A 17,529-nucleotide genomic window follows, 5' to 3' on the forward strand; every position below is an offset into this window, starting at 1 on the left:
TTCACTGACCTGGGGACCACTCAATTGCTCAAATGCCTCCCATCATCAGTCCCCAAGAAGGGCCCCTCACTAGCCTTGGGAGGGAATCTGCAAGATGTTTCTGGTACTGTCTAGACCAGGGGTGGGGAACCTGTGGCCTTGAGGTGACATGTGGTCTTCTAGGTCCTCGGGTGTGGCCTTTTGAGTGAGTCCAAATTTTGCAGGACAAATCCTTTTATTAAGGAGATTTGTTCTGTGAAGTTTGGATTCAGTCAAAGGGCCACACTTGAGGACCTATAGAGCCACATGTGACCTCAAGGCTGCAGGTTCCCCACCCCTGGTCTGACACATAAGGATGCCTTACTATGACTGCACCTCACTGTTACTCCTCTGTTGGAGGGGCCAGAGAACTTTCAACCTTTGGTTTCTTGCCCTTTCCCAGAGCACTGTGGTCACTGTCGCTCCCAGTATCCTTGCCCTATGTAGGAAAGTTAGCAAGGGGCTACCGAAGTGGCATTCATTTCAGGGATGCAGGACAGTCAAAGTCATACCTCAGAAGCAGCAAAAACCCATACAACACATACAACACAGAAGTTTAGGTTCCAACAATACAGGTTGGAAATGGCTTCAGAGAGGACATCTGGGGCACCCAGATCAAGGAATCCCTTAGACTTTCTCATGTGGGCTTCATTCTGGAGCCTTCCTCTCTCTCATGGCATATCCCTAGGTTGTTTTCCCATAGGTAAGGACCATTCTTAACAGCTCTTGATTTTAAACCATTCTATTATCACTTCTCTGGACCATATGATCCAGTCTGAGCCTGGGATTAGGCAAGAATTGCTTTCCCCTTAGAATTATATGTCAGAGCTAGAAATGGCATCCATTTCAACCTTCTCCTTTTTATACATGAGGAAATTGATGGTCCAGAGAAGTTATGTGACTCACCTAAGGTCACACAGGTATTAAGTGACTTATCCAGGACCAGAGACTTCCTGCTTTCCAGTATGATGTTCATTCTACCACATTGTGATGCCTTGTGCTTGGCTGGAGGGATCCTGCACAACGTGGAAGACATGCCTGAGACTCAAAAGTAATGAGGGTATTTAGTTGTGAAGATAGTTAGGTTAGGGACAGGGTCTGAGGGAGATCAATTTGTTCACCTGACCACATGCCCTAGGTATTTAAGGGTTCAAAATGCCATGCTTAGCCTCAGGGAAAGAGAAGTGGGGGTAGAAAGTAGGAATATGGAGATCTTAGGGTGGCATTTTGGGGATTGAATGAACTGTAGGGACAGTGCCTAGGGGTTATTGGCATCTACAAGAGCACAGGACAGAACCCCAAAAACGGGGGAGTAGTACCACTCCAGAATTGGGGGAGATGGTGGGGTGGGGTAAGAATCAAGGATGAAGGCATATTCCTGGCGAACTTATTAATTTATTAAATTCTGAAATACGTCTCCAGAGACAGCAACCAGCTCCTGAATAGTTCCCACCATCCATAGGAAACGGTTTCTTCCTCCTCCTCCTCTTCCTCTTCCTCTTCCCCTTCTGTCCACTCCTCATCTTCTGCTGGCTTATTTTCTTCACTCTCCTGGAAGACCTCATCACTGGCTTCCGTTTCCTTGTTGTATTCAGTTGCTATCGGCTGGGTCATCCTGTCTTGGGTCCCGGGTGACAGGTTACTGTTTTCATCCTGCTCCTGGGAAAACGCCAAGCACTGTCTAGGTAATGGTAATGTCGAATCCTCTCTGATTATGATAGAGGGAACCTGTACAGCTGAGTGTACTTTCCTGGTCTTGGACTTCTGTTGCCTCCGGGCTCGTATATTCTGGAAGGGGACTCTACCACTCTTGATCTTCTTGGACATATTCCTGCACCACCGCTTCCAAACCATTGGATTGCGAGTATGATTTCTGACATACCTCCTTCGGGAGCGAGGTGACTTTCCTCTGGGTGGCATATTAGTAACTGACCATTTCTTAAATTTGGGTTTGCTGCTGGGTTTGGTATAACTAGGGGACTTGAGGACCTTGTCAGGTTTGGCCTCACAAGTAGAGGCAGAGAGTTTGTCTTTGTACATAATGGCAATATTGGACTTTTTCCTGGCCTGACCATGTTTGGAGAGCTTGATCCTGGATTGAGTTTGTTTGTATCTCTTCAAACCAGCCCTTCTCCTGGTCATGGCCTGACAGTATCTTTGGGAGGAGCGCACCTTGCTGGGCATTGTATAGGCTGACTTCAGGGTTGCGACTTGCACAATGTCTTTGTGGTCCTTCATGGTCTTGTTCTTGGAAACTTTGGGTTGGCAGGGAGGGTGCTGGTGACCATAGACTACAAATTCTGCCATGGAATAAGTGACCCCAATCCGTCTGGCAAACTGTCTGGCTGAAAGTCCCAGTTTGCTCCATTTGCTGGGGAGCCCTTCCATTCTGCTCCTGGCCCCCCAGCCTGCCCCATGGCGACCTTCATCCCAGCCTTGGGGAGGGTAGGAAGAGGGGTGGAGGTTGCCATGGCATCACTGGACCTAGTGAGGTCACAAGCACTTTCCCCATGACTGTAATAAATGGACTTGTTGGGTAATGCCTCCAATGAATTCCAAGCTCAACCAACTGATAAGAGGTCTCTCCCACAGAGGACAGAACTTCCAGTTAAGAACATGTCAAGTTTTTATTGTGGGGAAGGGGCTCTGTGGAAGCAGGGGGTGGTGATGGTGGTGGAGAGAATAGTACACCTTCCTTTTCAGCAGCTTGGGAATGATTCCCAGGATGCCAGGGCCTTACGTAGGGTTGTCAGCGCTGCTCCTTCCCCCACCTTCCCCTTGGGAGAGTACAAAGTCATGCTGGAACACTCCCCAGGACTATACCCACCCTGTTAAACCTCAGTTCCTTTATCTGAAATGGGAAAAGATAGGACAATAAAAAACTTGATGAACCAGGGTTAGGCTATCAACTAGGAGCTGGAGAATTAGGTAATCAGCTATCCCATCTACTCTCCAGAGAGGGTTATGGTAGCTGTCCAACTGGAATGTGCCAAAAACAGGGGGTAAAGTGTGAGAAATGAGGCAAAGGATCGGTTGTCCCCTCTCCCAGGCCGAGACCTCCTTCCCTTGGGATTAGACTTTAAGGTGAGGTAAGAAATAGCACAACATTTGTAGGCATCAGGCAGATGTACATGACTTTTTGATCTCTACTTCCTAGGAATGTAGGGGATGAGGTCAATGTATGCTGCAACACTCCCCCCGACCCCCCTCCATTCCCCAAGACATACACACACACTTACACTCCCAGGAGTTTGGGGAAAGGTGCCTGGAGCTGGAATGTTTGTTCAGCAGCTAAAGTCTGTCTGACTTTGTCTCTCACAAGGAGACAAGACCCGGCAGTACCTCTAGAGACTCAGAGCCTGGGGGTTGATGGGAAAACACTGGAAAAGAGGTTGCTGGGGTTTTTTGGTGGGGAGGGCGGGTTGTATAATAACCCTAAAGTTAGTCTTTTCAGCTCAATTCAGTCTCCATCTTGCCTGGATTTGGTTTGATTCTCAAGATTAGAGAGCTAATCCGAATTCCTCCCCCCACCTCTCCCTCCCTCCCTCCTTTCCTCCCTCCTTCTCTCTCTCTCTCTCTCTCTCTCTCTCTCTCTCTCTCTCTCTCATTCTCTCTCTCTCTCATACACACACACACACACACACACACACACACATACTCAGGGATGGAAAAATCCAGATTGACAAGGAAACTTACTTCCCCCGTCCTTTACAACACCCCCTCAACTCTCAGTACACGATCTCCCTAGGGATATATTTTCATTCTTCTTGCCAGTGGCTCAACAAAGTGGGGGAGAGAGGATGCCTGTGGATGCAGGTTCTGTGTGCCCTGGTGGGCATGTATTTTTGCATGCCAATGCATATTGTATGTGCTGGTTATGTCTGTGTGTTGTGACAATGGGTGTGTACTCTTCTGCCACCATGTTTGAAATAACAGCCCCAGGGGACCGGAGAGCAAAGAAAGAGTGCTGGCCAGAGAAACCAGGTGTCCTGGCTCCCTCCGTACAGCACCAGACACACAGCAAGCCCACACATCTGGAATCAACATAGCCCCCCAGGCATGCGTGTGCCGTGGAGGCACATCTGGCGAGGTTAGTGAGTACATTGGTTGTAACACTTTCGGTTTATTGGCTGGGGTATTCCCAGATGGCCGACCTCACTGCCCCAGGGAAAAGAGAGGCCCTTACACTGCCCCATCTCTCCATTCCCCCATCCCCGCCCCATTACCTCCCTCACCACTGCCCATTGGACAGGCATGCTCTGAAACCAGAGTTTAAGAATAACACCAAAATGAAGTGGGGGAAGGGCAAAGGAGGAGGATTGGGTTTGCTGGTGCGTTACAATGAGGTTTTTTTTGCCACTGACTATACAGAATATAATTTGGAGTGAGAGGGACAAGAAAGATGGGGGAGTCTTCCTCTCCAAGCAGACCTCTCCCAGATCATGGTGGAAGGGAGGTTGTGGGGAGGGGGTGCCGCTTGGAGAACACTGGTGTCTTCAAATGTCTCCATGAAACCTTCATCTATCTCCTGGACCTTCACCCCTCTCAGTCACAGGGCAGGTACAAAAGAGGAGAGAAGAGCAGTGGGGGTTGGGGGAAGCCATTTAGAGAGAAGTCTGGTTCCCCTACCCTCAAAGACTCAACTGGTATCCAAGCTGGAGGCTTGGCTTGAGAGGGGAAAGGGAATGGCCTCCCTCTGTCCCCTTGTCCGACCGTGTAAGACAGTCTATGGGGAGGGGAGGAGCTGGTGTCTGGGAGGAAGAAGCCTTCCTCTTCCCTCTGGGGATGAAGGGAGAGGTCACTTTCTGCTCATTTCCTGCTGTGAAGGGTGTCCTGGAACTTGGTGCTGGTGTAGCGAAGATGGAAGCCTTTTTTGTTGATGGTGTCATCAGAGTGGAATCTCACCAGGACCGAATCTCCAGCTGAGTACACCTCCTCTGGGGGCTATTGGGAGACAGGTGCCAGGGGTGAGGGTTGGGGATACTGTCTTTTTCCTGGGCCTCCTCTAAAGGGATATCCTGTGCCCCTTTAGAGGCCTCAAGAAGGGGAGATGAAGAGCCCTCCTTCTGAGACAGTAGAATCACAGGATCATAGATTTTGAGCTGAAGAGGACCTTTAAGGTTACTGACTTTGACCCTCTCATTTTACAGGTTAGGAAACTGAGTCCTAAAGATGTTAAGTGCCTTGTTCAGGGTCATGCAGTAACTAAGAGTCTTCAGCAGGATTCAAACCCAGGTGTTCCTGACTCAAGTCCAGCCCCCTCATTTTATGGATAAGGAAAAATGAGACACAGAGAGAAATCAAGCAACTTGCCCCATATCACATAGCTAGCCACCGAAGGAGGTGAATACAGGGCTTTTGACAACAAATCCAGTGCCCTTTCCACTTTACTACCTGCCTTGCTGGAGTCCCTCCCTAGCTCACTCCAGGCCTAATAGGAGGGCACAGGACAGAAATTGTGGCACAACCAAAAACCACTGGATTCCTAGTCTATAGAGAGGCCTGAGTTGTTATAGTCCTGTACCTTGCTGTGTGACTCTGAACAATATTATCACTCCTCTCTAGCCCATGTTTTCCTCATCTATAAACTGAGGGAGTAGGACTCATCTCAAAGAATGCTTTCAGTTTTAACATTCTATTTCTAGATTACACTCTCTGTCTCTCTCTGTCTCTCTCTCTCTCTGTCTCTCTCTCTCTCTGTCTCTCTCTCTCTCTCTCTCTCACACACACACACACACACACACACACACACACACACACACACACACACACCATTTTCACTAAATTCCTTGGCCCCTTCAATGCAGGAGAGACTTGTGCAACAAGAATTTGAAGAAGGTCAGCCAGGAAGACAGGTTGCCTTAGGAGGATGACTCTGGGCTCTCAAGTCAGGGTCTAGCTCAGCCAATCACTAGCTCTGTGAGCTTGGGCAAGTCCCCCTTACTTCGGTTTTCTCACTGGTAAACAGAGCTAATAATTAATAGCTGCCTTCCTTACCCCTCCAGATTGCTTGTAAAAAAGGAAATGAGATCATAGATTCAAAATATTATGTCCTATTCCACAAAAAAGGCATTCTTTTTTAAACCTGAGATTTCATTTGTATAGTGAATTACTAAAAAGGAAACTCGCCACCACCACCAATGGAGATCAGCAACTTTTTTGTCTTAGAGAGTTGCCTGGTGTCTGTAAGGTTAAATGACTTGCCAGAGTCACATAGCCAGGTATCATAGCTGTTGGGTTGGCCTGGAAGCCAGGCCTTCCACACTTTTGGGCCTCTAATTGTACTACACTGCTTCTCACCTTATAACGATATGGCTGTTTTTATTTTTAAATTATTATTGTTTTTTATCCGGTTGTGCCTTAGAAAAGGTTGAACAGGACAGTGTTCTCTCCGGGATGATTTCAGTGATGGGGATGGGGCTAGAGAAAAACAGAAGATAGAAGCAAAGTCTCCCCCAGACCTAACTAAGGATTTTACCATTATATCGCCTGGCGATTCAGCCACCACTCTTAAAGAGGAGGGATACTCTCTGCTCTTTTTCCTTTGATGATCTCATCAGCTCCCATGGCTTCATTTATCAACTCTATGCAGATTTCTCAGAGCTGTATATCCAGCCACAGTCTGTCTCTCTTCTGAACCTTCGATCTCACATCTTCAAAATGTCCTATTGGACATTTGAACTGGATGGCCCGTAGGCATCTCAGATTCAACAGGTCCAAAACAGAACTTATCTTTCCCTACCAAAACATCCCCTCTTCGGAACTTCCCTATTACTAGTGGTTGTTGTTATGGTTTTTCTCTGTGGGGTGAAACAAGAAGGCCTGTTATCACCACTTCCCTACTATTGTTGAGGGTGCCATCACCCTCCAGGTTCACAACATAGGTGCGTTCTTCATCCTCATCCTCGATCATCCCATATATCCAATCTGCTTCTAAATATTGTGATTCCTTCCTTCACAGCATCTCTTGATATATTTCCTTTCTTTCCACTCAAACAACCACTAACCTCGTTCAGGCCTTCATTACTTCCCACCTGGACTGTGGCTTCTAATTGGTCCATTCTGCCACTCCAATTATCCTCTACAAGGCTGCCGAAGTGATTTTCCTAATAGTAGGTCTAACCAGCTCTAGCGCTTTCTCAATAGACTCTAGTGGTTCCCTGTTACCTCCAGATTCAGAGGTAGTCTTGTCTGGCATTTAACCTGCCCATTTCCTACCCTTCTAGCCTTCTCATCCCTTGCTCTCTTCCAGGACCTCTAGAATGGCCCAGGGATGTTGGCCTCAAACATGATCCACTGGCTGTCTCCCATGCCTGGAATGCTCTCCCTTGTCACCTCTGCCCTTCACGGCCTTCACTTCTTCCTAGACCCCACTCAGATGCCATGTTCCCACGTCCCTCAGTCACTCCAGTCTTTCCCTCCAAAGTTACCTTCCTTCTGCTCTATCTGTGTCTTGTATGTACATATTTATTTATGTGCTGAATCCTGCATTAATATGGAAAATCTTGAGTGCAGGCACTGCTTTTACATTTTTTTATGGCCTTTGTTTCCCAGTACTTAGCAAAGTACCTGGCATATAGTTGGTGCTTAATATATGCTCATTAATTGATTGATGATGGTAGTCTTTACTTCCTATGCTTAGGGTGGGATGCTAACCATTAAACAGCCTTGATGCTGGCCAGGCTGCTGGACACTGGACACTCAAGTCACCCTTTCCTCCCATTTAGGGACCTGTGACCCCACAGAACATCAAGTATTCCACTTCAATCCCAGCCTGTCTAGGCTGTACAGCTGAGTGGTGGCACATGTTGAGGACTTTTCTCACTAAGTCACGACTGAGTGCTGCCTGTGTACAAGGCTTGGAGAGTGGGAATAAAATGAATCCTGAGGATCCTGGTAAATGACCAGACTACTGGAAATGGGAGACCCCGAAACTGTCCACCTTCATTTCCCTCATTGCACATCTTCTACTGTCCAAGGTGGAGAGGGAAATGGAAAACAGAAGACTGCTTGGGGCAGATGACTTCTATGGAGAAGAATTAGAACTCAAATTCCTTACTTTTCTTGGCCAGGGCTGGGGTGTGGTGGAGGGTATAGGTGGGGAGAAGCTGGGAGGCTTAGGGAGACGGGAAGCAAAGCTTTGGAGCCAGGGGATACCAGGCCAGGTGGTCTAGTCTGGGAGGGACAGGCCAGGAAAGAATTGGGTGTGTGGTCTCTGGACCTTCCTCCACCTCCACCCACCCCCACCTCCCTCTCCCTGCTCCCCTTTCCCCAACCTCTTTCCATTTATACAAAGGCTACATAAAGCTCTGCTTCCACAAAGGCCTGAAAGCTAATAAACTAGCAGCTGCTGCAGGGTCATTGGTATTTAATTGTCCAGGGGTATTCAGGCTGACCCAAGAGTGGCCCGTTAGAGCAAGAAAGCAGGGAGGTGATGAGAAGGTTGGAGAAAGAGAAAGAGAGAGAGAGAGAGAGAGAGAGAGAGAGAGAAAGAGAGAGAGGGAGGGCGGGAAGGAGGGAGGGAGAGAGGGAGAGGGAGAGAGAGAATGGAAGGGGTGGAAGCTTAGGAGAAGGTTGTTGAAATAATTTCACTGGAGACGAGAAGGATGAGAGCTTATGCAGAAAAGAATTTTTTAAAGGATAGAAGAAAAGAGAAAACATGAAACTTATGTTGGAATTGTTAGGCTTTGACCTCCCCTTTGGGGATAAAACATTCTAGGGGCCTCCTGTGGGTGGGGGTGGGGAGACTCCTAAGTGCTGTGGAGGTAGCTTGGAGCCATGAACTTGACCCAAGGTGGGGAGTTTTTATATATGGGCAAAAGGGACACAGAACATAGGGTGAGTTCTTACTAGATTCCATGCCCTCCCCACATGATGAATTGGACATAGGCATCTTGCTCCTGCTTCTGGCCTCTTTCTAACCCTAGCTGGAGGCTCCCTAAGCCTACTTGGCGATAGACTTGTGGGACTGACCCCTCAGGGCAAACAGAACTCCTCCTTCCCTTAAGGCCGGGTGGTTTTAGATCTTCTCAGGGCAGGCCCAATGCAAACAAGGACTCCACCTGGAGTCGATCTGAACCTCATGCTTTGGCCCCAAATTGGCCTACTTCTTTAGGGTCTTCAGAGATATGTAGCCCAAGCCAACACCTCACCAAGTAACTCTAAATCACCAGCAAATCTTCAACCCACTCAGGCCTTCCCTGTCCAGACCCATGGACCCCATTTCAAGGGACAAGAGACAAACCCCCAGAACAATCTATCTAGTGGAGGAGTAGGGGATGGGGAAGAACTCACCCCAGAGCCACAGTAGCGCCCGAGCCTGGGGGCCGCACTATCATAGCCATCAAAGAGTTCCATATAATCATAGCCACAGTCAGCCTCCTCTTCCACCTCGAAGGTCTGGAATACCAGCTCCACACCGTAGCCCTCCTCTGCCACAATGACCCACTCACAGTCTGAGCCCCCAGGGTAATTGTTGTCCCCAAACTGGGCGTGGGAGTAGAGGTCCTTGGTCTTCACTTCTGCCCGAACATGACCCCCACATTCTGTACATAGGAGGAGAAGACACATGCCCAAGATGTGGTGGAGAAGGTAAGCAGGAGAGGGAGTGAGGTTGCTACAGACAACACCTCCTTTTCCTTCCTCCTCTTTCTTTGTTCTCTCCTTCCTCTTGCTCCCTCCCTCCCACCCTCTTCTCTTTCTCTCTCTTTCTCCCTCCCTCCTCCTCCTCCCCTCTTTCTCCTTTTCCCTCCTACTCTCTCTCTCTCTCTCTCTCTCTCTCTCTCTCTCACACACACACACACACACACACACACACACACACACACACACACTCTTTACTGCTTGTTGCAGGTTTCCCCTTGTGCACACCCAGGAACCCAGACACTGGTAATGCAGAGGTGGTAAAGGGGTGAAAGCAGGGACATGACAAAGCCACAAGAAGGGAGATGAAGGAGAGGGGCCAAAACTGCAAAGGGAAGAGAGGGAAGGCTGGGTGTGTGCGATTCAGTCAACAAACATTAAGCAGCCATTTTAGGCCTCTGCAAAAGGCCAGCCCTGAACAACCAGCAAATATAGTAGACCTACTCAGCAGACATTGTGCTCACCCTGTTCCCACCAGACTGAGTGGCAGCAATGCCTTCTGGCCCCTCTGCTGGGAGAGCTCCAGGTCAGTACCTTTACCTCCAGCAGGCCTACTATCCTTCAGGAAGTCTTATCTGATCCTAGCCCACAAAGATCATTGACCTCCCCTCAGAATTCTCATGGAGCTTACTGTTTCTACCAAAGGTATTATTAGATGTCTAATCTTTCCACCTAGACAGAATTGCCCCCAGCGAGGCTAGCATGGGAATCCCTCACCTTTTTATGGCAAAGGGCCTGCTGGGCTTTCTCCCCAAATCTTCTGATCCTTCAAGGCCCTGACCAGCCGCATTTGACTTCCTCCCAGGATCATTCCAACCCAGTGATCCCTTCCCTGTCAGAAACCCTAGAGAAACTTACTGAATCTAGCACTAGTTTGGCATTGGTACTTTAGTTTTCTTATGTGTAGATATACATCATGGCACTCTAATTAGATTGTGAGCCATAAAATTCAGAGCCTGTGTCTTATACTTTTTGCATCTTTCATAATATCAAGTACAGTGCCCTATAGACAGTGGTTAAATGAAAGAACAAATGGATGAATGAATGAAGGTGCTAAGCCCAAGACCCACCCTTTCCAAACCAGGTCCCAGGTCCCACCTGTGGAATGAGAAGCCTGGAAACCCTTTCTCTGGACGGAGTTGTCGGAGTAGAAGCGCAGGAACATGCGATTTCCAGTGGCCAGGACGGGTTCGGGTTTCTTGCTCCCGCAGAAGCGGCCTAGGACGGGGGCTTTGGCATCACGCCCATCGTACACCTCCAGGTGGTCATAGGTACATTCTGGCTGCGACTCAATGTCCAACTCTGAGAAGGTCTGGAGAGGGGGAAATGAGAAAGAGGACATAAGCTAGAGGGGTAGGGGCAGGAAGAGCATAGGGCAGTCCCCTTCCAGCCTCCAAAAAGAGGCCACCCTGCATGAGATGCCAACAGACTGACCTAGTGGGAGGGTGGGCTAGAGGGGGAGGCAAGAAAGAATGGCAGAGACAGTGAAAGCTGCAGGAATGGGGGGGGAGAGGAGACAGAAAGTTAACCTTTTCAGGGGTGGGGGTGCTCATGCCCTATGTCTGGGTCAGGTTCAACCATACACCTAGGGCTGGACAGTGTCACTCTCTATGGCTATGCTCACTTGACTCAATAGCCCAGGTGCCAGCCCACCCTGTGACTTATTCCAGAAGGTGGAGCAATGGGGGATCTTGGCCAAAGGAGGTCAGAGGAGGGAGAACACATGTACACGTGTGGCATCTTACCAGTTTGACACGGTGCCCAGCAGTGCTAGAGATAGACCAGGTACACTCTTTTTTGCTCGGGTATTTATCAGGCCAGTTGGGGCTGGTGATGGTGCCACTGGTGGATGTTACCTTGTGGTCACAACCAGCTGTGGGGAAGTGGGGGAAGGGATCAGCATGGACAGAAACTCCATTCTCCCTGTGCAACCCCCTGGAAAAGAATTCCTTTATTTCTGTTTGAAAATGGGGTTTTGTGGGCTATATTCCCTGTCATTCATCTACCCAGGGGATAATTCTAGCTGGTTGGTCCACTTGCCATTAGCCAGGCATGTGACCACGTGGGTGGTGGTTACCTGAACTACAGGTTTAGCAAATAAGAGGACCTAAGTAAATTCTGAAGGGTGTGTGTGGCAAATTCAGACCTACAAAAGGATGATAAGTGCCCATGCCCAGCTGGACAGGTCTCCCCAGGAAACAAAAAGCCCTACTAGGCCAGGAAGAAAAAAAACGGGCAGGGGATGGGAGTTCAAAATCCTGCCTCATTTACTTATTATCTGTGACCCTGGGCAAGTCACTTAATCTCTCTGGGACTTGATCTTTCACAAATAAAATGGGGATCATACAGCACCGTGCCTCATCGGGTTGTCGTGAGGATTAGATGAGGCAATATGTGTAAAATGTTTTGTAGAGCCTCAAATGCTATGTAAACGCTGGCCGTCATTACTGTTGTCTTCTCCAATGACAAATGACAGTCTGGGGGACATCATGGCAAGGATCACCGCCATTGCCATGGATGAGGCCTCGGGACTCAGAGGAATTAGAGACTATTATTTATGGTTGTTTCGCCTATGTTTGTACATGTTAGCTCATACATGGTAGTTTATGCTGGTTGGTGTGTTAATTTACTTACGTTCCACATGTTATCATATACCCAGACAGATTTGGGGATCTCAAGGGCAGGGACTATATTTTAATAAATCCTTGCTGATGATTAATTGATTTGCAGGTAACTATCCATTGATGGCAGGTAAATGGGTATTTCCAAAGTTGCATGAGAAAATGGCTGGTCTTCACAAGCAGTTTGCTGATGCTATTACTGGCTTCGCAAATCTTTTCTTCCCATGTAATACAGATAAGTCAAAGGGAAACTTTGGGAATGGAAGGTTCCAGCTATAAAACAGAATGAGCCAAGTCCAATAAAGGAGGTTTCCTATTTGTCAGCACAATAGGGAAGGGGGACAGGAGCAAGCATTAAGTGCCTACCTGTGCTAAATGCTTTACAAGTATTATCTCATGTTGATCCTCACAACAACCTTGGGAGTAAGGTCCTGCTATGCTCTCCATTTTGCAGATGGGAAAACCAAGGCAGACAGAGATTAAAGGACTTGCCCAGGATCACACGGCTAGTGAGTACCTGCAGCTGGATTTGAACTCAGGTAGGTAGTCCAGACTCCAGCCCGTGCTCTGTTCACGATGGCGCCCCTAGTGGCCCTGACCAGAGCAAAACCTAGCCTTCTCTCCCTTGCCCATCCCTCGGATACCGGGCCAGGCGTTGCCTTGGCATCTCGCCCTTTGGACCTCACCTTCCTTGCAGTCGTGCTTGTTGTCCGTGGAGGACGAAGCCGCTGCGGCACTGGCACTACGTAGCTGCCGAAGGTGTTGACGCAGTCCTGCTGGCAGCCGCCATTGTCTTTGGAACACTCATCCTTGTCTGTGTGGGAGAGAGAGCAAACACAACACAAAGCCCTCTCTGTGGGCTGGGGGGCAGGCATGGCAGGGCCGGGGCAGGGGAGCAGAGGGCTAGCCTCCTAACGGGGAGGAGAGGCCAGGCTTTCCTCCCCCCAAGGGCGAGCCGAGGCTATGGAACCCAGAGGTCAGAGCATGAAGCAGTAACCAGATGGTGGGAGGCCTAGCTGTGCAGCCCGGGAAATAGTCCACCACGTGGGCCAGAGAAGGCATAGGGAGCAGAGAGGGGGTGGGGAGTAGGGAGATGCAAATGGCCGACGTGGGACCCCCCTACCATTACCTGCTTACTGGACAGACGGACAAGTGGAAAAAAAGACACATGGCAAGCAGACTGCAAGAGAAGGAGCAGGACGCGGGGGTCCCTCTTTACTTCACAACAGGAAATGTCACAGACACACCATCAAAATGGGAATGGGGTGGGTGGGGAAGCACCCTGGGGGGAAGGGGGAGAAGAGGAGAGCACCAGTTCTGTCCGGCCAGGGCAGGGGGACAAGGAGACGCAGGCCGAATGGAGGAACAATGGAGTTTGAGGTGTGGGTCGGTGGGGACTCGTGGCCCCCCTTTCGTCCGAGGTGGAGTTCCTGAGTAACAACCGGCTGGGAGGGCCACACTGGCCTCACTGAGGGGTCCGGTTTCTTTTCTGCATTCGGTTTTGAGCGGCTGGGGGCGTCCCCGGGGTGGCTGCATTGATGGCCTTTTTTCTGAAATGAAGGAGAGAAGAAGAAAGGGGACAAGAGGGGAGGGAGGGAGAGGTAGGGGGTCAGGAAAGAAGAGCAGGTGAAAACCACATCCAGGATCTCAGAAGCACATTAAACAGGGGCAAGGAGGGGTCACAAGGAGGGGATGGGAAGTGTCAGGGGCATGCAGGACAGCCATATCCAGGAGCAGCCGGTCACAGGAGGGAAGCAAGAGGGCAGCAACCATGGCATAGGACGGAAGCTCCCGACAGGGAAGGCAGGGCGATGTGTGCCACTACCCGCCCAGCCCTGAGGTGAAGCCATTGGGAGGGCCTGCTGCACCAGAGATCCAGGGAGTCTAGAGCAGGAGGCAGGCAAGGTGGAGAAACTGATTCTGGGAAGAAGGGAAGGAAGGAAGGAAGGAAGGAAAGAAGGAAGGAAGGAGAGACAGCTCTTCTGTGAGAACCTAGTTTGTTCTTATAATCCACTTGCTGGGTCTATAGAGCATCCTGGACATACAGATACATGCTCACCAGGATGTACAGATACTCACACACCCACAACCTCACTGACGCACTATGACTGACACATATTCATGGAGAGACGCAAATAGATACAGATTCACATTCAGAAAGGAGCACAGATAGAAACACAACACATCCTGAGAGAAGCAGGCACATATATACGTGTTCTCTCTCTCTCTCTCTCTCTCTCTCTCTCCTCTCTCTCTCTCTCTCTCTCTTTCTCTCTTTCTCTCTTTTTTCTCTTTGCAATCTCCTTCTCCTCCTCCTCCCTTTCTTTCTTTCTCTCTCTCAATTTCCCTCTCCTCCTCTTCCTCCTCCCTTCTCTATCTCTCTCTCTCTCTTTTCTCTCACTCTCCCTCTCCTCCTCCTCCCTCTCTGTTCCTTTCTTCTCTCTCTCCTCAATCTCCCTCTCCTCCTCCTCCTCTCTCTGTCTCCTTTCTTCTCTCAATCTACCTCTCCTCCTCCTCTTCCTTCTCTCTCTCTGTCTCTCTCTCTGTCTCTCCCCCCAACACACACACACACACACACACACACACACACACACACACACACACACCCCAAGACAAAAAACAAGGGGAAGAACCAAGGAATGTCAAACTGCCTCTTAGTAACTAGGTTGCCAAGTGAGGATCCACTTGCAATCTCTTGGCTGGAAAGGGTCAGCAGGCTTTCAGGCCATGAATTTGGAGACCCTGGGGTACCAATCCTCTCTTAAAGTTAGAGGGGTGCCTGATGACTGGAGCAGACAGGAGGGGAAGTTATCAGGAAGCAGCTCTGTTCTCCAAAAGGCACTGGTGCTCAGGGACAAGAGAGTGCAAAGGGGATGCCCACCAAAGTTAATAGGATAGAGAACCCTCCACCACTGCCACCATAAAGGGGTAGCTTTTATACGACTATTCAGCTCTGACTGTGGGCTCAGCTTCCATCTCCTGGGGACTCTTGCTCAGGCTAAGTAATAATGGGAGAACTCCTGGGCAGAGTACCTGATGCCTTACAGAAGGAACTTCAGAAGACAAACATGGTATCAGGAGAGGGGAATCACTGAGGCTTTGTCATAAGAAGAAATTTACAGAAAGCTCTGGGCTAATTTCCTGGGTCCTGGAACAAGGTGAAGGCTTCCAGGCTCAAAGAAGAGGAAGGAAGACATACTTTTAGGGGACTCTTGTCCTTCTCTATTCTCAAACTGGTTTGAAGGGCAGTCAGAAAAGCTAGGTCCTGGGGACCTATGAGATTTATCATGTGTTGGGACTCTGTCCTGGGGTGTGGGGGAGAGGGAGCCTCACCTCTGAGCCAGGGAAGGGAAATGATGGGAGTGTCAAGGGCAAAGGGAGGATGGACATGTGCCTGAAGGAGGAGACACCACTCACCCTGCAGTGCCTGCAAGCCCCTTGGCATCTTGCTTGGCTGAGACTGAACTGAAATTCTTCCAGGGTCTTCTGCTTCTCAGCCTAGGGTCTCCTCGTGAGTGTCCGAATGGTTCAAAGAACCCCAGTCCTGGGGTTCCAAAGCCAGACACCCCATGCCCCCAGCACCAAAAGAAGAGCCTTCCAGCCAAGGCTCTTCAGCAGGTCTCTTGTACCCACAGGCAGGGTGGGACATCACTGAGCTGAAGGAAGCCATCCATGGGCTGGCCAACCCTGGCATGCAGGCCTGGTGGATTTGGGTTTTAAGAACACCCTTTTCCCCATTTTGTAAGACCACAGTAATAGAAATGCAGAGAGAGACAAGAGTAAGCAGGTAATGGTTTTTCCCTAGGGCCACGTCATCCCTTGAGTGGGTACAATGTCACTTCTGGCCACTTCCATTAGGCATCACGCACCAGCACAGGGACATGTGTTTTGGATAGGAAAATAGTCTGGTCCATGTTGCATTAACGGGCATCTCGGCAAGCAATAGGAAAGGGTGGGGGATGGGAAATGGAGAGTACTTCAAGCAGAGCGGTGGAGCTGGCAATGCCAAGCGGGCAGGGTGGAAGAAGCAGGTGCATGGTGGCCAGGTGGGGCAGGCAAGGGAGGGGAAACTCCATGAACAGGGAGAAGTCAACCGGTGCTGTTGGAGAATGCAGCGCACTGGGGCTTAGGGCAAGGAGGTAGGAAGGCACAGGATTGGGGTGGGGATGGACAAAGGGAATATGGCTGGTGTAGGAGGGGGATGGGGCATGAGGAGCAGACAATATCCCTCTGGACACCTGCCCTTGCCTCTCCCCTTTCCCATAAGGCACTGCACTGGGTGGTTACCAGCTTGGATTTCTGAGTCCTCTTATTTAGGCAGGGAGTGGGAGGTGGCAAAGGACAGATGTAGAGGAAAGATGAAAACTGCTTGTGGGCCCCAGTCCAGTGGCGCTAAGCCACATGAGCCTCCCTACCCTTGAGCACCTTTAGGATATTCCATACAATTTAGCCCCAGATCATCATGTGGCATTTTCTACTGTTTTCTATTTCCTATGTGTCTGTCTTGTCTCCTTGTGAGTCTGCCAGCTCTCTGGGCCCAGAATCCTGTCTTACACTTCTCCTATACCAGCTCCAAAAGGCAGGCAGCCCAGGATGGAGCACACAGTAGTGACTCAACAAACACTTATTGATTAACTGAAAAGCTGGGGGGTGAGGTGGGGGGCAAGCATCTGTATCTCCCAGCAAGGGGACAGACCCTACAGACCAGCCTGAAACAGAAGGACATAAAAGGAACAAGGATAGTGCCTTGTATGTCAGAAGCATTTAATAAATACTTGCTATTGTGACGTGTCTTAATCTGGCTCTCCCTCAATTGTGGGCAGAATGGGGACTGGGAATGTTTTATGTTAGGGTGGAGATGCCTAATTATTTCTTCCCCCTCCCCCCCATTCAGGGCCTGTGATTTCATCAGGGCAGGGAACTCTAGTAGAGAAACTCTCCAATACTGTAAATCTCCAGCTCCTCCTTAACTTACAGCCTTAAAGGGTTGTCTGGGACAGTGAGAGGTTAAGTGTCTCACAGCCCATATGTGGCAGAGGTAGGGCTGTATATACCCAGTCTTCCTGACTCTTAAGACCAATCCTCTGGCTACTCCACCACACTGCCTTTCTAGTCTTTCTTAAGTCCCTGTAATGAACCAGCTCCGCCTGCATGGAGTTTGGCAAGTGGCCTGACCACCAGCCAAGGTGTTGACCTGTTGCCCAAAGCCTCTAGAGAACAATAGCTCTAAAAGGAACATGGGGGTGAG

General features: G+C 49.6%; 1 protein-coding gene across 1 annotated transcript in view; it reads right to left on the reverse strand.

The window, feature by feature from the left end:
* Positions 1-4,125: 4,125 nt before the first annotated feature.
* BMP1 (bone morphogenetic protein 1) overlaps positions 4,126-17,529 on the reverse strand; it is a 55,172-nt gene continuing 41,768 nt past the window's right edge. The window contains 7 exon segments of the mRNA XM_036751465.1: positions 4,126-4,962; positions 9,313-9,563; positions 10,759-10,972; positions 11,406-11,533; positions 12,968-12,992; positions 12,994-13,023; positions 13,025-13,095. Coding sequence (XP_036607360.1) covers positions 4,828-4,962; positions 9,313-9,563; positions 10,759-10,972; positions 11,406-11,533; positions 12,968-12,992; positions 12,994-13,023; positions 13,025-13,095 — 854 coding nt within the window. The 3' untranslated portion in view covers positions 4,126-4,827.

The sequence above is a fragment of the Trichosurus vulpecula genome, chromosome 3 (assembly GCF_011100635.1).
Source record: "Trichosurus vulpecula isolate mTriVul1 chromosome 3, mTriVul1.pri, whole genome shotgun sequence".
In the NCBI taxonomy this organism is placed as follows: Eukaryota; Metazoa; Chordata; class Mammalia; order Diprotodontia; family Phalangeridae; genus Trichosurus; species Trichosurus vulpecula.